A 22,842-nucleotide genomic window follows, 5' to 3' on the forward strand; every position below is an offset into this window, starting at 1 on the left:
TGCATACCTGGTTACAGAGCTCTGTGACTTTGTCCTCACCCACAACTACTTCCAATTTGGAGACAATTTGTATCTTCAAGTCAGCAGCACAGCCATGGGCACCCGCATGGCACCATCTTTATGCCAACGTCTTTATGGCTGACCTTGAACGTTTCCTCAGCTCTCGCCCCTAAAATCCTTACTCTACTTATGCTACCTCGGTGACATCTTCATCATATGGACCCATGGGAAAGGAACTCTTGAAGAATTTCACAGGGATTTCAACACCTTCCACCCCACCATCAACCTCAGCCTGGATCAGTCCACACAAGAAATCCACTTCCTTGACACTACAGTACTACTAAACAATGGACAAATGTCCACCACCCCATACCGGAAACCTATCACAACCACTACACTTACCTTCGTGCCTCTAGTTTCGATTCCAGACACATTTCCCAATCTACTGTATACAGCCAAGCCCTAAGATACAACCAAATTTGCTCCAATCCCTCAGACAGAGACAAACACTTACAGGATCTACATATAGCATTCTTATAACTGAAATACCCACCCGATGAAGTGAAAAAACAGATCAACAGAGTGAAAAAAGTACCCAGACATGAACTACTTCAAGACAGGCCCAGAAGAGAAAACAACAGAGTTTCACTTATCACCTACAGTCCTCAACTTAAACTCCTCCAACGTATTATCAACAATCTACAACCTATCCTAGAAAATGACCCCCTCTCAGAGGCCTTGGGGGAAAAGCCAATTCTTGCTTACAGACAACCTCCTAGCCTCAAACAAATTATTTCCAGTAACCATGCAAAACACATCCATCATAATCATCCAGGAACCCACCCCTGAAATCAGCCCCAGTGCCAACTCTGCCCACACATCTATACCAACTATTTCATCACTGGACCCAATGACATCAGCCACCAAATCAAAGGCTCATTTAATTGCACATCCACTGTGATCTATACCATCAAATGCCAGCAAAGCTCTCCTGCAACGAATATTGGCCAAACTAGACAATCTCTACGGGAAAGAACTGATGGACACAAATCTGATATCCAAAAAGGCAACACACAAAAACCAGTTGGAGAACACTTTAATCTTCCTGGACACTCATTAATAGATCTCCAAGTCGCTGTTTTGTTTCAGATCAGTTCCAAAAACCAAATACACAGAGCATTGGAACTTAACTTCATTTACAAGTTTAATTCTCAAGCAAATGGTATGAATCGGATGGCTCGCACATTATCAACCAACCAAATTGTGAAGGTGCTAATGGTTCTTGATGTCTGTGTAGAATCTGGTGCTGGTCATCTTCCTTTCCAAGTGCAAACTAATGGTTCTTATCAGACTCTTGTAACTATTAGTCTTTAAGGTGCTACTAGACCATTTGTTGTTTTTTAAGTTTTTCCTGTTACAGACTAACTTGGCTACCGCTCTGAAACTATATATATTTAAGTTATCAGAAGTTAGCAACTTTTTAGTTCAGTGCTTTTTCATGTAAATAGAAGGCTATATATCAAGCTATTTATTCCATGGATGTCTTGGTAGAATTTTAACTTTCTAAAAATCTTTCTTTCCAATTTCAAAGCTATCATTCAAATTCATTTTATCATTGACCTTTGTCCAGTTATGTATTAAAGTCACACATACATTTTTTTGTATCCCAAAAATACCAAAACCTTTAACAGACTTAAGAGATTTAATATATACTTATGATCACTGATGGTGAATATGCATATCATCTCTCTAGAGCAGGGTGGGGAACCTTTTTTGGGTCGTGGGCCACTGACACCAAAGCCAGTCAGGCTTCATCTACACTGCAAGATCTTCCGGCAAAAAATATGCTAATGCAGGACTCATTCGCTTGAGTCACAATCTCATTAGCATATTTTCGGCTGTTTCTTTTTGCACAAAAAGAAGTAGTGTGAACGTGTGTTTTTTTTGTGCAAAAACCCAGTTTTGCACAAGATCCTTATTCCTCTCACGGGAAAGGCATAGGGGTTTTGCGCAAAAAAACCCCAAACCATCCACACTGCTTCTTTTTGCACAAAAATCCCTTGCGCAAAAAGAAACGGCAGAAAATATGCTAATGAGATTGCAACTCATGCAAATAAGTCCCGCACTAGCATTTTTTTTGCCAAAAGATCTCACAGTGTAGACGTAGCCCCAGGGTTCAGGGGCTGCAGGGAGATGGCCGGTGGGCTGGAGTGCCGGAACGGGCTTGCCAATGCTGGGGGAGGCCCTAAGCCTTGGGAGCCAGATGCTGACAACCCAAGGGCCGCATCTGACCCCCAGGCTTTAGGTTCTCCACCTCTGCTCTAGAGCCTTAAACAACTCATTTGTTATACAGGCAGTCCCCGGGTTACGTACAAGATAGGGACTGTAGGTTTGTTCTTAAGTTGAATTTGTATGCAAGTCGGAACTGGTACATATTGTACCCCAGGTGTCCCCGATTCAGCCGCTGCTGAAACTGACCAGTGGCTGACTACAGGAAGCCTGAGGCAGAGCTGCTTTGCCCCGGGCTTCCTGGAATCAGCCGCTGATCAGTTTCAGCAGCAGCTGACTTGGGGACACCTGGGGTAGAGCAGCTGGGGTGCTGCCAGGTTGGACCCCCCCCAGCAGACCAGGGAGACGCGGAGCGGCTTTTCTTGACGTGGAGGACGCGGGCAGCGGGACTTTGCTCCGCGTCTCTCTGGTCTGCTGGGGGGCCGTAAGTTGGATCTACGTAACTCAGGGACTGCCTGTAGTTAATGCTGTACAGAAGGCTGGCGAGAGGCAATAAACAGCAAAATCCTACTCAGCCTGCAGTGAACAGTTACTTAGTTCTTATCTAAATAGGATTCCTCACAGACAAGTTCCTTATATATGGTACATTATTGATTATTTTCGTTCATGAATTCAGGGTGGTAACTAGCTCCTGTAAGGATTTCAATTGATTGTGTCAAATAGACAACTAATTGGTCAACCGGCATTTTTCAATTCAATTCCTTCTAATGCTCAGTAGCTACTAGAATTCTTACCTTGTCACAACCTCTTTAAAATAATTTTCTTTCTACTCTAGAGCCCTCTAGTTTGGAACAGGACAACACCCAAGGAGTAATGAAGAAACATCTGATGGCAGAATGATGCATTCTATTCATTTAGCAGTTATTATACAGTAAGTGGTAGAAGTCTAAGTTTCTCCCCTTCACTCATCTGCACCATCAAGTGCTCTAGAGAGAAAAGGTCATTGTTCCATTAGTTCACAAGTTTGCATAAATAGCAAGGCAAACTTGAAACCTGTAGACTAATAGAGAATACACTCAAATTCTTAAAATGAAAGTACCAGAAAAACAGTAAAAAGTTAGTATCTTAATTACTTTCAATACAGTATCCCAACACATAACACAAAATTGAGTAGTTAAAGTGTCATGTTCTTGTCCCAGTTCATGAAGCAATTAAATCGTGATGTTAGTTACCACTTTACCAAATTGGGGTATGTAGTCCACTGATCCCTAGGTTCCTTGATCAAGCTGGGTCTGGACCTCTTCGCACAACTATTAAGAAATTCCCTCTAGCCAACCCAAGAAGCTCCATCTAGCACCACTTCGGTCAACATGACACTTTTTTAAAGGAACCCTGAAAGCAAACCCCCTGAAAACAAACAGTATCAGTAAAGGTATTGATAGAAATCAGAGGGGTAGCCGTGTTAGTCTGAATCTGCATAAACAATAAGAAGTTCTGTGGCACCTTATAGAGTAACAGATTTATTGGAGCGTAAGCTTTCGTGGGAAAAGACCCACTTCAGCAGATGCATGTCTGAGAATATAGTAACTTTACAATGTAACAAAGTATTTCAGCATTATGTGCAAGTAAGTTTAGAGATTGAGGAAAGCAGACCTAGATGCACCTATATAGATTCTGAGGGAAGGGCAAGACTTTATGAAGTAAAAAAAGACACCTTTCATATTCCATCTTGCAAGATTATTAGAGTTCTCAGTGTCTAGGAATCCAAGCACGAAGTATCTAAATTCCACTGCCAAATCCATCAGGAAGCCACAAGTATCTATGCAAGATGCCTAAAGCTATAGGAGCCAGATTTTAACCTGAGGATTCTGATTACATCAAAAAAGAAACTAGTCTATTAAAAGTAAACTCAAAGACTAATGGATGGAAAGGACACTCTTCCAAGATCAGAAAATGCCCCAATCTTATTTCTGATAAGTTTATCAGTCTGTGCAACAGAAATCTTGTAGTCATCAGAACAACTTGATTGCTCTGGATGCCCTCCATTTCCACATACAACAGCTCCAATCCAAGGTCACGTAGGTGCCTATCAGGTTGTTAGCGTCTGACTTTGTTGGAGGTTCACCTTCGGCCTGCTGTTTTGTCACAAGTTTCCTGAGCTAACTAGGGTTCCCAAAATATATCTCCCAGATGGCCAGATTAGCTACAAATTAGTGGTCTACAGACTACCATTTCAACTGTCCCTATAATTTGTGGTATATAATAAGGAAGTCAATCATTAATATTTGCTTTTCTCTCATTGCCTACTGTTAGCCAATACCTGAAGGAATATTGTTAGCTTCCCCAACTAGTCTGGAATTTTCCTTTTAGCAGGAATGACAAGACACACAGGTATATCACAGTACTATTTAGGAATACATTAAAGGTCAGGAATCTTTTGTGCTAGGCATCACACAGACACATAAAGGGAACAGCTCCCTGTTCCAAACAACTTGCACAATCTTCAAGGTGTCAAGTAAGAAACAAAAGGATTGAAGACGAAGATGGCACGGTAACATGACACTTAATAGAGCAAAGCAGTGTGAAATAAAGTTCAAAGCTGTAATAATTCTCAGTAAAACAAGGAGCTATTGTCCGCTACCGTTTTTGATGCAGCAAAATGTTTTAGTGTAAGGTCTCTGATAGAAAGAGGAACTGAATGGTGGTATCAGAAGGTTCTGTACAACCGAGTACAATTTGAGTAGTTAGAGAAAGAAAAAGTATAACTGCAACCAAAAAATTGAGTAGAAAGCATAAGACTGCAGCAGTGAGGAAGGGGTGAAAAATGTGTGAAATAACATGTGAAAATATAGTAAAGAAAGAGGGTCAGGGGCTCAGAGCCAACACAAGGGAGAAAGTAGCAAAAGAACACTGACAAAAATAGGCAACAAAAGTGCTGTTGATATGCCCAAGTCAACTCTGGGGCAGTCTGTGTTGGCTGTCCAGCCACTGCCTGGGTGAGTGGAGAGGGGCGGGATCAAGCCAGCTTGGTGATGGATGGACCAGGCACTCTTGGAACAAAGGAAGGATAAGGGGGGGCCCAGATTGTGAGGAGGTTGGGGGGTTCCCCCATAGTGGCCCAGTGGACAAGGTACCCGCCTCTGGATCCAGAGGTCAAGGGTTCAAGAAAGCAACTAAGTGACCAAAAGTCACCAAAAGTTATTGTCAATATAGCACAATAAGCAGTGACTATTTTGATACACCAACTGTCTTACAAAAAAATACATCTTACATTTTTAGCAGGTTTTATGAGAGTGGAGTAAAAATATTTAAATAAATAAATAAATAAATAAAATGTTTATGCCTTTCATTTCTTGGATCAGATTAATCTTACATGATCATCATCTATTAGTTTCAGAAATTTAACAGAAAAACATACAGAGTAGGGACATAAGTCATTTAAAAATGTAACTGAGTAACCACTAAAAATCTTAGCAGTGATACACTACACACACAACAGGCCCTGCAATATGAAGATTAAAGATCAATAAAGATTAAAGCTTTATACTGAAGAGCCCGCAGTGAAGCATTCTCAGGTGCTGTTGGCCCTTGCTCCCAGGGAAGCTTCACGGCGGGCTCTGCAGCCTGCTCCCAGGGAGCCAACGTGTAACCTGCGACAGGTAGGAGGGATGGGCTGCCATGGAAAGGAGCTTCTCTGGCCGGCCAGCTGGAGCAGCCCCTGCCTAGGCTAGGCCCACCACAGACAGAGGCTGCTCCAGTCAGCCAGCCAGAGCTGCCCCTGTCTACAGTGGGCCCTGTGGGGCTGTAGCAGCCCCCTGCCGGTGTCAGTGGGGAGCTGCTCCAGCCCTTACCAGTTAACTGGTTAACCATTTATACCCCTAACACAGAGATGTTAAAGAGTACTTTTATATTTTGTACATCAGTCAAGTTACAGTACTCTTATTAAAATCAAACATTACAATAAATATAGTAAATTAAGTGAGACAAGCTTTCTATTACAGTATTGACCCCATAACAAAACTCATGATTTCAAAGTATAATTAGTTAATTAGGGGACAATATCTCTAAAACCTCTGTAGCCTAATTTAAAATATATCAATACAATAGCAGTGAACATTTAATTTTGCTTTGTAATTGCATAGCTAGACAGCAGAGGGAGCACAAGCTAATAAATAATCCCCAGTACTGACCATCCTATATAAGGAACTTAATTAATCAAGGGCACATTTTGCATGTATACAGCAGTTTTATTCCACAGAGCTCAAAGCACATATGAGATCTATTAATGCATTCTTTAAGCAATCCATTAATTGAAATAAAAAGATTAAATGTCTTTTCCAAAGTCAGAATGATTCAGTAGCAATCAGGAATAGAACGCTGATCTCCTGAGTTCTATGCCCCCTGTTCAATCCACTAGATCACGAGACAGCCATTCAGAAATACAGTACTGTAGGAGCATTAGTCTTAGGGTACGTCTATACTACAGGCTTTTGTCGACAGATACTGTCGACAAAGCTTCTGTCGACAAAGAGCGTCTAGATTACATTCAGTTCTGTCGACAAAGCATGCTGCTTTGTAAACAAAACCCTGTAAACTAGACACAACCCTAGATGCAATAACACCTTCTGTCGACAGAACTCTGTTGACAAAAGGCATTATGCCTCGTAAAATGAGGTTTACCAGCGTCGACAAAACTGCTGAGTTCTGTTGACGTTAGGTCGACAGAACTCAGCGGTAGTGTAGACGCAGGTATAGTTTTGTCGACAAAAGTCCACTTTTGTCGACAAAACTCTGTAGTCTAGACACACCCTTAATGAACTCACCAAATGTTCTTTAGGCTAATTACACAGTGCAGCTACCTAAATATTTCCCCACTTATGTCAATGGCATACAGTACATTTTGCTTACTTCTGTAGAGAATTACTGGGTGCTTCCGAAAGCTGCCAACTTACTTCCTACAGTTAGCTGCAGTTCAGTAGTAGATTAAATGATCTACATATATGCAATCTGCATAGACATTCTATAGTGTAACTGAGACTCTTTGGACAATCAAGTGCTAGATCAATTAAATATATAAGTGAAAAGTGACATGACATGAAAGAGTCCCCAAGGGGCACTACATAGCCAAGCATACATGCATGAGACTTCTAATAATCCCCGGTCATAACGAATTCAGACTCATAACTGAAATACTTCATTCAATTACAGTAGCAGCATTTATTCTCCTAGTTTTTATGCTTTGAAACAGACAGCTTCATGAAAAGGTTGCTCTATTCACTACATAAAACTTTTGACAATTTTTCAAAGAGAAACTCTAAAATGCTTTAAAAATCGAACAGCATCTTATAAAAAGAGTTCTTGCCTTCTCTTCCTCCCACTACCAGGTCTGAGGAAAACTGGCAAGTGACAAACAGCACCCCACCACTGTAAGATGTTTATAGCTCAACGTTTTGATCCTTCTGACACAGTACTTTAATAGTCTCAAACTTATTACATAAGAACCTAATAGCCATACTTGGTCAGACCAAAGGTCCACATAGTCCAATATGCTTCAGAGGCAATGAACAGAACAGGTAATCATTAATTATCCAAATTAAATGAGAATTAGAGAGACACTATCAAGGTTTGTAAGACCTTAGCAGACTTTTCTTCTGATTAACCCACGGTTACCGCAACACCAGGGAAATCTTCCATAATAAATATCCAAAAGTTTCAGACATTTTTGATGTTCTATAAAACAGCAAAATGGTCCCAAAGCCAGTTTTCAAAAATCCTTCTGCAGGCCATTTTTAAGCTTACATTTTTCTAGCTTTGCCACATTTTCTAGCTTTGCCTAATTTTGTAAATTTCTAAAAACTAAATCATCATACAATGACCTGCACATTACATCTATCTTGAACTGTGTAACTACATTTAACAGAGGTGCTTGTTGCCACATTTTCAAAAATTCATAACTTTAGAAACTTTGAGCTCACAAGTTCAGAGAAGAAGGTAATGCTTATTAAAACCGTTTAGCTACCAATTATGAAACTTTAGCCTCTTTAGAAATGCTTTGAAAGATGGTTGTTTTGTTTTACATAAACTGGAAAAATGTTTATCATCTAATAACTCAAACAATATTGATGAGTTTTGCTCAAACACAAACCAAGAACCACGCACAGAAGATTTAATATAAATGGGAGAACATATTTCAGAGTATGTTAAGAGCATGTTAACATGCACGTATAGACAGAGAAATCTGAATCAAAATGGAAGCACATCTCACTAAAAGACAATAGGCCTTGCATTCATTTAGTACAAACTTTTAAACAAATCTCCTTTCCACATAAGAAATCAGAACAGATCACGAGAGAGAAATTATGTAAGAACTAATTGAAGAGAATTCTAAAAGGGGATTATATAAATTATTTGAACTTTTTGGACAGTAAACTTTGAAGTGCTGTAAGTTAGACTACTTCCTTGATAAACTGAGAATAAAATCCATGAATCCTGAGCAATCTGTGATAATTGGATCAATTTTTAAAAGGTATTTAAGCATCTGGTGGGATTTTCAAAAGCACTGAGATGCTTAAAATTCATTTCAATGGATTTTAGACACCGAGATGTTTCTGAAAATTCTAGACGATGCTTAAATACCTTTTAAAAGGTTGCCAAATGTCATATTGCAATTCACTGTCAAGTAACTACAAGAGCATTGAGCTCATTACACCTAGTGAAGATCAAGAAATAAGAATTATCAAACAGTTCTGCTGTACTCATTTTGTATCACTTTTGCTTGAAATCCAGAATTCTCACCAAACTATTGCCAGGATGTTCAACACTGGGTTGCACTATAAAAAGTTATTAAGCTTGCCAACTAGAAATCAAGAATGTCAATTTCACTGAAAATATTAGAGAGCTACTGAGACCATATCTAATTTGCTTAATTTTTGTGAAAACAACAGTAACAATGTGTGAGTGAATATACTGTAAAAATGGCACTTTTGTATTAGGTTTAAAACTTATCTGTCGTATTGAATCTTGTTTATTAAAATGCAAAAAAAAGTATGCACAGCTTGTTACAGATTAATAAAGAAGCTCTCCCACGTATGCTGGTATAATCACTTTGAAATTGTGATTCCCTACCTCCTCTTGAGGGCCTAGTGAATATACTTAAAAGTTATTTAGAATCCAAATATATTTCTAACTAATTATATTTTTATTCTTTTATACCAAAAAGCAAAAATGTTTGTACATAAATTTTGGACTTAAACTGTTTAGAAAAAGGGTAGTAAGAGGTATTTTTACTTATCTTCCCTTCCTGCAAAAATATTAGCACCTTTACTTTTAAAATCTATCCTAAGGAATTTAGATCCAAAGATGATTTTAGTCATGTGTTCTAAATACATCTGTAGAGAGCTTGAGCCAATTCCAAAAACAACTGACTTCACTGGGCTTTAAATCAAATCCTAAATTACTGCAGCCTTTTTATTTTACTGGATTGATAATTCTTTCCATACTTAAGTATATTTTTAAAAAGTAATATGAAACGGAGGATTTTGTGAGCAAAATTATCTATATTCAGATCTTAACAATGCCCTTTAAAATGTGCATTAATAAAAATTGGATCTCACTCCTTTCATCTAGGTGAACATAAAACACAGATTCCATTTGACGTTTGTTTGGGTTTTTTGGAAGACTCACAAAGGAGTTGACTAAGGTCACGGATACAACACTGAATAAATAAAAATGAGACCAACAAAAGTATTGCTAAACAGTGCCACTCAAAATAAGTGGTGGCATGATGTGGAGCTAAATACAATATGATAAAGCCAACCATATTTGTAAAGTCCATGAAGAAATTTGATTTTCTAAGATTAAAAAATTGCCTAGTGATTAAGCACAGGACTGGGAATTAAGAAATCAAGATTGTATTTGCAGCTGAATCAAAGACTCCTGTGCAACCCCAAGCCAGAATATTATGAGTTCAATTTCTTAATGTTTGTAAGGCACTTTGAAATGCTTAAGTGGAGGATCAAGTAAGATGCAAAGCATTACATCCTTGCTCAACACTATGAGCAAGTATGACTTGTTTCCAACTAATCACTCTGGCAACAGCAGAAGCATTTGGCCAGGCATTGGACTAGAAAAGGAAATAAGGATGCATGAGAGGCTACAAAGACCCATCTTGGAAATTAATGTATTTTATGACTTTATACGTAGGTAGATTTTTTAAAGAATATAAAAAACCCATTGCTGTCATAATTCTGCACGTTTGATATTGTCTACGTTTTGCAATTATATTCAATTTTGTACCACTAATATACTATTACAGTGTAGCTACAGAACATTATCATTCACTGTAGACAAACCAAGTATAATAATGTAACATCAGCCACAGTGTCTTAGGAGGTGATGTTCTCCACCATAAGGCTGATTTTGAGCAAATGTCTTCCAGGTTTTCCATCTGGAACCTGAGCTATACATGATATACTCATTACCCAAATGCTTTTAGGTCTACTCCAAACACATTAAAAAGCAGAGATGAGGAAGATGTTCTTATTTAGTGCCCTAAGTCATTTAAACAGCAAATTATGATTTACATGAAAATAGTAGTCAGTCATGTAGAATCACTCAACTGTTGGTGTTCTAGCTGCGTTCCACATAGAACTTTTACTAGAAGGAACAATTGTTCACAATGTATCGGCACCTCAAGATGATCTCTCCACAGGAGTTACCACACCAAACATATTATATTTGCATGCTACCTCTAGTGGCAGCCAATAATTAATACCACAAAGAAAGGAAACCCCATAAAAGATCAAGGCAATTGTGAAATACTGTAAATTGGAGATGACTGGGATGGACACAGGAAAAAAACCTTAACATGTATAAGCAATTATTTTATGCCCAGAAAATGCAAATATTATGAATCAGATGAAAATGTAAAGTCTGAACAACAGGGCACGTAACAACTATGTTTGAGTTGTTAGTTACAACCAAACTTATTTTCAACCAGACTTGTATGTTTTTGGAACGCAGATATATTTGGAAACCATAGTACTTAGTGGAATAGAATATATGCCACGCTTTCTGGTAGCACAGCTATTTAAAAAGCCTGTAGATACTGAACACCATGTAACTGTGCTAGCTGTCACCATGGTCAAAAGGTGTTTGTCAAGCATAACTCAGATAAATCCATGCTTGACAAACATTTTAGGACAGCCATTGTAGCTAGAATAGTCATGGCTTGTAACATGGATTGCACCAGAGTCTCATTACATATTGTTTTTCTTTTATAAACAATTAAGTATTGCCTTGCTCTGAAACATAAGGACTCAAGTTTTTCTTGTTGATATTAATATCTCGGCAATTAAATATTAATGACTTCCCATTTATTTGTAATAATTCAATTTAAGACACTAATCCAGTACTTGAGACACCTGAGTTAAAGTCCCTGCACCACCACATTCTTCTTGTGTGACCTTGAGCAAATCACTTTCTTTCTGTGCCTTAGTTCCCCATCTGTAAAACAGGGATTATACAACAAACTATCCCACAGCATGCTGTGAGGATAAAGATATCAAAGATTGTGAGATGCTCTGATATTACAGTAATGAGGAATATATGCATAGCTAAGGAGAGAAATAGCTGTACGATAGATTACTAAAGAGCCCAGTAGAGTCAGGAACCAAAGTCAGAGTACAGATTTCATTAAACATTTCCCAGTCTAATTTCAATAACATATTTTGACAGTGAGGAATCTAAGACTACACACTTTTCAAATGAGGTGGGCTATAGCAGAGGGAAAAGACTTGCATAGCTATAATAAGATTGTATGAAGTTAAGACTACTAATATGAATGTATTCTTCGAAAATACCACAGAGAAAAAACACGTGACCAAAAATAATGGAATAACCATGGGTTACGTTACATTTAAAATAAGAGATCTGTTGAGATATAGGAAAGATTTGCATTTAGAAAAGTCACCTTGAGTTTAACCCTTTCAAGAAAAATTAAGATACTTAAAATTAGAGGAAGATTGACCTACCCCCTTTGGAGAACTAACATTAACTATCACTCTCGTGTCAATGCATATAGAATGTACAGCTTGATACGGGGATCACCCAGTTATTAAAATAACCAAGCATACTGAACATGCTCTCAAGATTGCAGAATAAACAGAACAATGGCTGTAAACAACTGAAAATGTGCCCAGATAACATAAGGCTAAGAGGCAACAGCTTGAATTGGAAACATGCTCCTGTAAAGAAAATTTGTTCCGAGATAGGAATACTTTGTGAAATGAGAGAGATTGCACCTCTCTTAACCACTAGTATTCAAAAATAATTTTCAGTGATGCATCTTTAACAGAATCTTTGGAATCACAAAGTTTCACAAGAGGTAGCAGTGACCGAGGACAGGAAAGATCTGAAGTTTGATAGTAGCAGCTACTCTGAGCTCCCAAGGAAAGGGAAAGCACAATACTGAGCAGGATATATTCATATCACTTAGTTGAAGTATATTAATTGTTTTCAGCATCTCCCTTGACTGCTTTTATGCAAGTTACTGTTACTTACCTGACGCCTGCTCAGAAAATATTTCATTAAACGAGAGTATAAGTAAGCGCTGAATTGCAGTCTTACCAGTCAAGGCTTAATCCAAAAAAACACTATTTTTCTTTCCACCCCCTTTCCTACAGCCTATTTCTGCCTTTCTGATGGCAATTAGCTATGTCATCTTGAAAACGGGTTAGTGAAAGGCAAAACTAGCAGCACTTGTTGAGTCAAAGACATAAATATTAGGGAATTCAGTTGTCCATCCCAAAATACGCTTTCCCTCTGATTAAAAGAATATACTTGAATACCTGAAAATCAAAATGAGCAAAGCTTTGTTGGTATTTTAATATCAGGAAATATCTCAAATAGAAGACACCTACTTTCTACTAATGGAATAGGACAAGAAAGTTTTATATCTGTGAAATTAAGATAGACTTCATGTAACCTTGTTAACCAAGATGAGTCTTTCTTTTCAGAACATCATTTAAAAATACATTAAGCTACCCAAGCTAGATAAATAAGGCAAGGGATTTTAAAGATGTGAACATGTCTCAAAATGTAAAGACCACTAGACATTCATTCATTCCATAGCAAAGAGGTCACTGAGGAAGGCCCAAGCTCCAACTAAAGATCTGAAATTAAGCATGGTTTCTTAACTGATACTGTGGAACAAGAGAGATATCCAGAAATCTAAACTATTCTAGGAAAGCAGTGGAGAGGATGGCATAACTAGAGATCAGAGAATGTAACGCCTTATCCCAAAAACACATAATTGGAAGGCAAAATACTCAAACTTGGTGATAACATCCAATGAAGTATGAAAGGCAAAAATTCCAACTCGCCTAAGCCCTCTACATGAATTTCTTGAGCGGACACCTAGAATCAGTTACAGATGGGAAACTTATGATGAATTTACATTATATATTTTGTAGCCTGCTCTAATTCTATTAACCCCCTTATTTTTGCAACTTTCAGGCCCTAAAACTGTAGTGCTCCTGCCTCTTTATGGATGAAATTCTCTCTGGACTGTGTCCAGAATTGCTTTGAGTAGAATTTTTTAAGTGGGGGACAGGAGAGAAAAAGAAAATGCAGTTTCTCTAGGGCAGTACAAACTTCTATCATCATCAAAAAGCAATAAAAAAAGAAAATGCCACTGCAACAGTACAAGTCTGACATGGCAGAGAACGTTAATCTAAACTCAGGCTGCAAATCTGGATGTACCTGTCAAAGCACAGGTCATTACAATGCACTATTTTTCACCTTTGAATGCCACGAGATTTATACTTAAAAGATTTAGATTTTTTTTTATAAGGAAGGGATTGCAAACAAGATCACTACATTCTCTGCCCATGCCCAAAATCATGAGCTCCAGGTCACATGATGCACAAGCCAGAAATACGTTCCATATCTTCAAACAGGCTCGTAACTTTAAAACATCTGGCCAAAACTCACTTTTCCTTGTCAAAAAGCTACTAATACAAATTTTCTAAGGTAAACCCTACTATTTAAATTACTATTCAAAGTCATCACAAACTAAGATGACAACTAGTGTAAAATATAACACATGCAATTTAAGATGACACGGTACAGTGAGGCACTCTTTACAACACATCACTCAAAAGATGTTTAGATAAGGTGGCATTATATAAATAGGTCACCCGTTTAATCAAAATGACCGAGGTTCAAGTTCAATTACCCAATATTTTTATTAATTTATGTTACTCTGACACAGGTGAAGATCCATAGATTGAAATGTATTACTAGTTCAATAAAACTGGATAAAATAAGTCTTTTCACAAGCATAAATAAGATGCCTGCCTCTCTTACACAATGTAAATGTGCTACAAATTAGTAATAGTTCATATATTTAATTTAAAAAATACTGATCCTCTGCAGATTGTGTAAATATTCCAGTGATCAGAATAAATTAAAAATTTCTCTTGAATCTACAAATAGCTTTAAGGAAAAACTAAGTAAAACTCAAGTAGTGAAGAAGCCAAAATGAGGCTACTTGAAAAAAGATTGCAAATTGGATAAAATTTGGACAATTGGGTTATTTTCTAAAAAAAAAATCCCATTATATACATAAACCCCCTCAATGGATAGGATGGTTAATCTCTTTATAGCCTTTGGCTTATTCCAAAATGGCTTAAGGTAGCCTTCATGTAGTTTAGAGTCCAATTTGATTTTAAGTTATTTTCTGCCTCAAAGTTTCTTACCCAGATATTTGTAAATGCTCAAAATTACAACTAGCCAAAACTTTTTTCAGCAAATAGGTTCAGGGATACTAAAATTTTGAAAAATTGTCATTTTACCATATTGTTTAAGAGGGGGTAGGAAAAAATCCAAGAGATTCAAAACATTTTGTTTCAACATTTTCAGAATAAAACATTTTGATTTTCTGGCTTGAAACCACTTTCTATTTAAAAATTCTCAACAAATAAAAAAATTAAAACATTTAAAAATAGTCAAGCTGAAATAAGTTTCAATTTTGTCAAAATATTTTGTTCAACGCTACACAAAATTCTATTGAATTTTTAAATTGCAAACTAATCAAAAATGGCTTTTTCCCAGCTCTACCTGAAAGTCTGCTAGTGAGAGTTCTAGCAATTCAACCTAGTGTAGACAATGGATAGAGAAGCCCATCTAAGAGAAAACATTATAAAACAAGTAAATGAAGTAAGTGCAAGCTAGGCTTGCAAAGTTACAAAGGTGATGTAATATTCAGTAAATGTATAAAGTCAATGTATTTACATGGCTTCTCTATTCTACAAAAGCGGCGAGGAGTCCTGTGGCACCTTATAGACTAACTGAAGTGTAGGAGCATAAGCTTTCGTGGGCAAAGACCCACTTCGTCAGATTCTCTATTCTACACATCTTTATTTGGTCTGTCTTTTGTTAGTAAAGCTTAACTAATGAAGATCCACAGTAAGGTGTACAGGACCAGTACCTTTTAGTGGTAATGTTAAAGACTCTTTCAAAAACCTCTGAGGTTCATCTGGGAAGCCACACACACAGTGAAATAAGTCAAACTATTGCACTTTGTGAACTTTGCTAGAGCCAAGGAAAGATAATATACAGTTTAACATCAAGTGTAAAGTGTTACACAAATGAAAGGGACACAGCCAATATAAAAAAAATCCCATTTCTGTCTGAAAACTCAGCTGCAGTAGGTACAATTAAACCCTTATGTTATAACTACCATTAGGAAAAATGTTTTTCCTCTAAGCAGATCCACTGTTCCCATTTAGTAGGACAGTTTCTTCTGTGTTGAGAAAACCCTTCAAAAACAAGGGAGCAGAAAAACCTTTGTCAAAACACTTTGAAGGGGGTTTATAAACTCAGGAAACATGTTTAAAAACTCTTCTATTAGAAACTAGAAATTTTTTTCCAACTTAATTTTTAAAAATTAGGTTAAGAGCCCCTTTCAGACCTGACTGTGAAATTATGTTACCATGACATGTCTATGCAAGTGGTAACTCAAACATTGCTATTATCTGTTTCTGAGTTAGTATCAATGCAATATACAAATAATAAACTGGGATATTTGTATTAAGGCTCAAGCAGAGGTGATGCAAAGAAATTTACATCAGAAGTTTTCCTCAAATTTAATGTCAGAACAAACGTTCAGCTATCAGTCTGACCCAGGAAGCCTGCTCATGGTAAACTCTGGCCAGCTTCAAAAAGTGTCAAATATAATGATTGGCCTAGCCATTTAGATATACAATTCAGAAGTTGGATGGCTTAACCAGGTTTAATCTTACAAAAGCTCATAAGACATGTTTCGAACTTAATAAGAACAAATTTGTTCTACAACTCAAGTACTAGAAACAAAAGGAATCCAATCAAGTATTTTAGAAGCTTGCCAATCCAATGGAAGGGGAAGAGGCAGATACATAACTTGAGAGAAGAGACAGCCTGATATAATTGCCCCAAAAATACTTTATTAAAATGTTTATATTTATGTTGCATGTTATATCTTATCTAATACCTATTAGATATTATTTATTTATAAATTGTTCTGTCTTCTCAATCCAGGAAAGAAGAGCTCTAGCTACTCTATTTTAGATAGCTGAACTAGACTGGTTGAGATATTCAGGCGGTCTCATCAGTATAAGGGTTTTTTTCCCCTAAACCTTCAGTTCAAAAAAATTAGATGAGTAAAAGTATTCTACTATCTCCAATATTTCTACAGCAATTGAATATTCTTACCCATTTTATCTTCCTGAATTATTTCCACATGCTTTGCAACATGTACATTTTAATGTTTATTTTCAGAAGTGCTGTTTTACAGTGGATCTTCACATTGTTGATGTCAGTTGACAGGATGGCAATATATACTGTGTATAGGCCAATGTGAACTTGAAGGACCAGTTCAGTCCACGAAGTGGATTCCAGCGCATTTATGTAATACAAAATGTTAGCTTAATTTATGAAAAAGTTCTATCCTGATTAGGGATGCCTGAATGGGAACTACAGCAGCATAGGACCTAGCAGAACAAATCTATTTAACACAGTCACCTATTTTTGTAAAAGACACTGAAAAAAGTTAAGAAAAGATTGTTTAATCATGTGAGTGAATACCTGCACATACCATAAGCCATTCTCCTTTGTCAATTCTACATGTGGAACAGTTTGAAGTACCTGATAAACCTTGTTTAAAAGTTAACATATCTAAAGAGTAAGGGTGTTTCTGAGGTTAGAAAGAGACCTGGAATCAAAGATCTAAGGACTAGAGAAACCAGGCACAAATGAAAACAATGCAGATGCTCGAAAGTCAATGAAAAGTATTCATTCTTCATAGCATAACCAGCCAGGGGAAGCCAGGGCATCAACTCAATTGCCCACTTGAATTTAAAAGCTGACTCACCCATGGCATGTGATGTTTTATGAGTGACTATCACTGCTGTATTCATTATCAATAGCTATGGCAAAGGATGGATTATGGGTTTGGATTTTTTTGAATCTGTGATGGTAAGTTTTCATGAAAACTTTGTAAGGCTGACCTAAGTCAAACAGGAACGAAGGAAAGCAGAAAAACAGGTGAATACATGTGTGTGTATAAGAGGGCCATGCATGGAAACAGACTAAAAAGATTAGCTTTACGTGTGAAATTAGTATATTTCAAAATTTTGTCACCAAGATTGCATTTAAAAACATGTTTAGGGTGACTTGGCAGTGCAACATAGTGAAACATGGGAAATAAGAATTTTCCTCCTACACAAACAGAACATGGCAACACAGATATATGCTCAGTCTCAGAGCATTTGGTTGAAGCAACTTATTTTTTAAACAAACAGCAGCAGCCTTTCTTCCTCTCAGAGGGCATTACATCACAGGAGAAAATAAAAAGGGGAAATGTGAGGCTAATAGGGCAAGTAAGTGCAAAATATACATTTAATATGTGTACCCATTAGCAATGCTCTCCACTACTATGCAAAACTCGAGCTGGATTCATAGTCCAAGTCTCTTACTCTTCAGGCCAGGAGCAACTGAGAGTGTTTCCAAATATATATTCAACCCAAGGAAGAATGCAAATAAGTGCCTTATTGTTTTACAGTGACCCACACTGCTGATTAAATATAATGTTGACATGCTCCAAAAGAAGTCCTGTTCAAATCCTTCTGAGCCAGAAGGATGGCAGCTCCAGTACAAGTTGTCAGCGAAGCCAGAGCTTTTCAGGGCTTTAATATGAGGGAAAGAGATTGAATGATACAGGAATATGCAAAGACAGAAGCAGTGGTCTAATTAATTAATAAACCAATACTTGATTAAACCTCTGTTCCAGTTAACCTAATAGCTAGGTCCCCACAGTGGCTAACAATAAGTGTACTTCAGCGAGAAGCTAAACCCCCAAAGTCCCCCCAACTGATTGGGTACCACCTATGTTACACGTAAGAGAAAATATATTTATGACCACTGCATGCGATTGGGTAATGTGCTGAAATATAAGGTTTCATTATCTTGAACATAATATACCAAAAATGTACACGTGTGAACTGAAAAAAAATGTAAATCAATGCTTGTGTTTGTGTTTTAAAAAACTCAAGAAGTTTTAAACAGATATGAAATAAAAAATGAATTAAAACTGGGTGCAAAACTACATCCTAGTTATGGGTTTCCCAATTGTCTCAGCACTGTTTATTTGTAAAATAGTTTCCGTTATGTTTTACTCTTCATATTTCACAGAGGCTATTATTTTGGTCAACTAATCATGTGTGGTCTCTGAAAGTGTTTTTTAAAAAAGTGTTTACACCTATTCATATTCAACCTACCTGCCCATAGTTGTCTATGCCAGTTACTAATCTATTTAAGTTTAATAAATCAAAAGCTGTCCTTAGAGACTGGCCAAGAGTCGTAAGTCCCTCAGCTTGAAGGTTTTTCAATTCATTCATAAAGGTTGCATGGTTTTCTTTCCAGCCAGCCTGCAAAGAGAAAGGCAAGAATGCTTATCTTTCAGATGATAGCAGTATACATGGAGAGCCTTCTCTGTTACAGATTACAAAAATGGTTTCTTCCTCTCTTTCATGTATGAAGTTAAAAAATACCCCCACAAACTATCAACTCATCTTAGAGCCTTAACTAAGAACCCCTTCTGTTCTAAAGGCTTCATATACCATCTCTCACACACACACACCCCAGCTCGCACCCCGTCCCCCTCGCAGGAGAATATCGGTGCTTGGTTTCACGGTTTGAGGTGCAAAGAGTGAGCCTATAAGTTATAACTTACTGAGGATCACTGAAATAACCAGAGCCTGGTCCACGGCAGCGGCCGGGGCCGGTCAATGACCTACAGCAGGTTCCCTTCTGATGTGTCATGTGGAGGCTCCGGGTCTCCACGCACAACAAGGGCGAAGCGCCCAGCCTAGGCTGCCCGGCCCTAAGCAGGTACCGCTCCTCGCCGCCGAACTCGCCTTAGAGTTGCTGTCACTTCTCCTAACTTGAATCAATATCCCCCACAGTCCATTGCTGCTCGCACACCGCACAGGAAAAATGTCGGCCATGTTGATGTCAGCGCCGCCGCCGCTGCCAGAGCCTGTGTGTGCCTGTGCGGGGCGAGCTGCGCTGCGCCGCGCCGCCGGGAGCGCGGGGGAGGGGAGAGGCGGGCGGACGGCCCGGGGGAGGAGGGCGATTCGCGGGGGTTACCTTGATCGCGTGGGGAGGCTCCTCGAAAGTGACCAGCATGTACCTGTCTCCTCTGCTGGCGGGGTCCCGGGCGCGGAGCTGCGGGCACAAAGCGCAGGGTTACCCGAGGGAGCCAGCAGCAGCGCCCCGCATGCGAGCCCCCGCCCGGCCTCCGCAGGTCCGCACCCCCCAACCCCGGGCAGCAGGGCGACCTCCCCCCCCCCCACCTCAACCCACCCCCTCTCTCGCCGCCGCCTCTCGCAGGCAGAGCCGGTACCTTCATAAAAGTCTCTACAGCGCCTTTGGCTATGTCCAGATAGGTGGTGCCCAGATGGGTGCGCTGGTTCATGGAGGCGGACGTGTCTATCAGGAAGAGTAAGATGGGCATAGTGCGAAGCAGCAGCGGGGCCGGCGGCTACATGGACAGGGGCGGGGGTCAGACACGAGGGGGCGGGCGGGCAGTGGGGGCTATGAGTGCGCTGCACAGGGAGAGACGCCTCCCCGCGCCCCGTTCGCCTTTGTGTGAGGACCCTGCACAGGCTGGTTTATAAGGAAAAGGCGGACGGGGGCTGCACTGCTGCTGCCGCCGCCGCCGGCCCCCCTGTTGATGTTACTCAGAAGTTTCAGGCGGAGCAGCCGCGACCCACCCACCCCGACACTTTCTCTCTCTGACTGAGGCGCTTCCTCGCTCGCAGCCCGCTTTTAAGGCAGCCTGGGCAGGTCGGGAGCCGCCCCCTAAAGGCACGTCCACGGGCCACGTGACGGCCTCCCTGCCCCGCCATTGGACTCCCGACGACCCTTCATTAGCATATTTAAATCACGGGGAAAAGGGGAACGAGGCGGATCCAGCCACTGAAGGGAAGGCGGTTGACGAGCACGCGTTCCAGCTGCGCGCATGCGCGTTGCTGCTCCGACCGGGTGGGGGTGCTGCTGCAATGACATAGTCGCCCCCAGCTGCCCCGTTCTGGGAAGGGAGGAAGGGATCCATCGGAAAACGCTGAGGGAGACGGGGTGGGGGAGGGGCGCGGGCGTTGCTAGTGAGGTAATTCGGCCGTCGGACAGGCCTGTGAAGCTGCCCGCGAGGGGGCCGGAGGCCCGGCCGCGGGAGCGGCTACGGGGATGAGGCCCGAGCGGGGCGGCGGGGGTGTAGCGGGAGCCGCTTATCGCTGGGGTGGGGTGGGGTGGGGGAGGGGAGGGGAGCAGGCCCGGGAGGCGGCAGGGCCCGAGGGGACGCGGGGGCGGGCTCCCCCGGCGAGGAGTCTCCTGCGCGCTGGCCTAGCAGCTCGGTCCCTCCGCGAGTGAGTCACGGGGCGGCGCCTGCTGCTGCCTGCGCGCCGCTCCTCTTCCGTAACGCAGGCGCCCAGCGACTCCCTGGGGCTGCGGGCCGGCCTCGCTGGGCTCCGGGCGGTCCCCGGCAGGGGCGGGAACAGGGGGGAGGCGGAACAGGGAGCGGGCGGCGGGCCCTCGGGGGAGCTGCAGTGGGGGCCAGGCCGCCTGCCCGCCCGCTCGCAGCCCGGGTCTGCAGGGGCTCACGGGAGGCGGGGTGCGTGGCGCTCCACGTCAGGAGGAGAGTGGGTCAAGGGCGGGGGCTTTGCGGGGCGACTCCCCCTCCCCCCCTCTCCGGCGAGGGAGAGGCAATTGCTAGGCGTGGGGCGTTGCAGCTTGTCTTTGGGAGAGAAGGGGAGGGGGATAATCAGGACGGATGCCTTGTGTGAGGACGGCGGGGCCCGTATTTTAGTGGCTGGGGCGCTACTGTCTTTCTCTTCAGCGGGGGAGTCTACGAGTTCGGATGGTCTCACATTGAGACAGCCTTGCATGCCTGGAGTGCTGTGGTTTTGACCTTAAAAGTACTGCACTTTTCTTCTAGTTGGATCCTGGGGAACTGAGGGTACTGCACTCTTCCCCCGCCCCCTTAAAGTAATAGTAACCAAGTGCATGGTTTCTGCTTTCAGCACCTCCACTATAAAATAGTTCCAGCTCCCCTACTTGGATCTGAAATGTGACACTAACTTGTCGAATAAAAACAAGACTTCCACCTCACAAATCACTCAAGACCCACTCAAAGAACTTCAAAAACTAGTAAGATTTTGCCTCTCTTTAGTTTAAAGACGTCAAGGTGGCCAAGCCAGGCAATAGGGCCACAAGATCAGAGGCAACAGAAACAAAGTTGTGACACTCCCTTTCATTTGGTGGTGAGTTACACTACTGTGCACACCAGAAGATTGATTATTTACAGACCAATGTGTTTCGTTAGGTTTTTAATGTATGAACAATTGTGTGAATATTGCACAGGCAGAAACATCCTAATTATAAATTAGGCACAGATTATGTTTTACAGTTTGGACCTGGGCTTTCCCTACCCATATGCAAGACACATAACCACAGACATGGAGCACCATGACATTTGAGGTACCAAATTACCTCATATTTCATGGTGCCTTATGCAAGCTGGCTGCTATGTGTGAGCTCCGGCAGACCCCATCCCCTATGGGCTGCATCCAGCTCCTACTGACCAGGCAGTAGCAAGCAGTATGGCTACGTCTACACTGGCCCCTTTTCCGAAAGGGGCATGCTAATTTTCAACTTCAGAATAGGGAAATCCGCGGGGGATTTAAATATCCCCCGCGGGATTTAAATAAAGATGTCCGCCGCTTTTTTCCGGCTTGGGGAAAAGCCGGAAAAAAGCATCTCGACTGGCCCAATCCTCCGGAATAAAGCCCTATTCCGGAGGATCTCTTATTCCTACTTCAAAGTAGGAATAAGAGCCTCCGGAAAAGGGCACTTTTTCCGGAGGATCGGGGCCAGTGTAGACGCTCTTTTCCGGCTTTTTTAAAAGCCGGAAAAAAGCAGCGGACATTTTTATTTAAATGCCGCTGTGGATATTTAAATCCCCCGTGCATTTCCCTACTACGACTCATGAAATTTACATGCCCCTTTCGGAAAAGGGGC

General features: G+C 40.7%; 1 protein-coding gene across 4 annotated transcripts in view; it reads right to left on the reverse strand.

Moving 5' to 3' along the window:
* Positions 1-20,722, reverse strand: part of INTS6 (integrator complex subunit 6) — a 104,758-nt gene extending 84,036 nt beyond the window's left edge. The window contains exons 1-3 of one of the 4 annotated variants that reach the window (XR_012900687.2): positions 20,171-20,722; positions 19,915-19,992; positions 19,044-19,193 (exon numbers count right to left, since the gene is read on the reverse strand). Coding sequence is in view for 3 of the 4 variants with exons in the window: in XM_075919091.2 (XP_075775206.1) it covers positions 19,044-19,193; positions 19,915-19,992; positions 20,171-20,281 (339 nt within the window). In the remaining variant the exon portion in view is untranslated. The remainder of the gene's footprint in view (positions 1-19,043; positions 19,194-19,914; positions 19,993-20,170) is intronic. The other 3 variants (XM_075919091.2, XM_075919093.2, XM_075919089.2) reach the window with 3 other exon arrangements.
* Between the last annotated feature and the right edge of the window lie 2,120 nt (positions 20,723-22,842).

The sequence above is a fragment of the Pelodiscus sinensis genome, chromosome 1 (genome assembly GCF_052426305.1).
Source record: "Pelodiscus sinensis isolate ZL-2025 chromosome 1, ASM5242630v1, whole genome shotgun sequence".
Classification (NCBI taxonomy): domain Eukaryota; kingdom Metazoa; phylum Chordata; order Testudines; family Trionychidae; genus Pelodiscus; species Pelodiscus sinensis.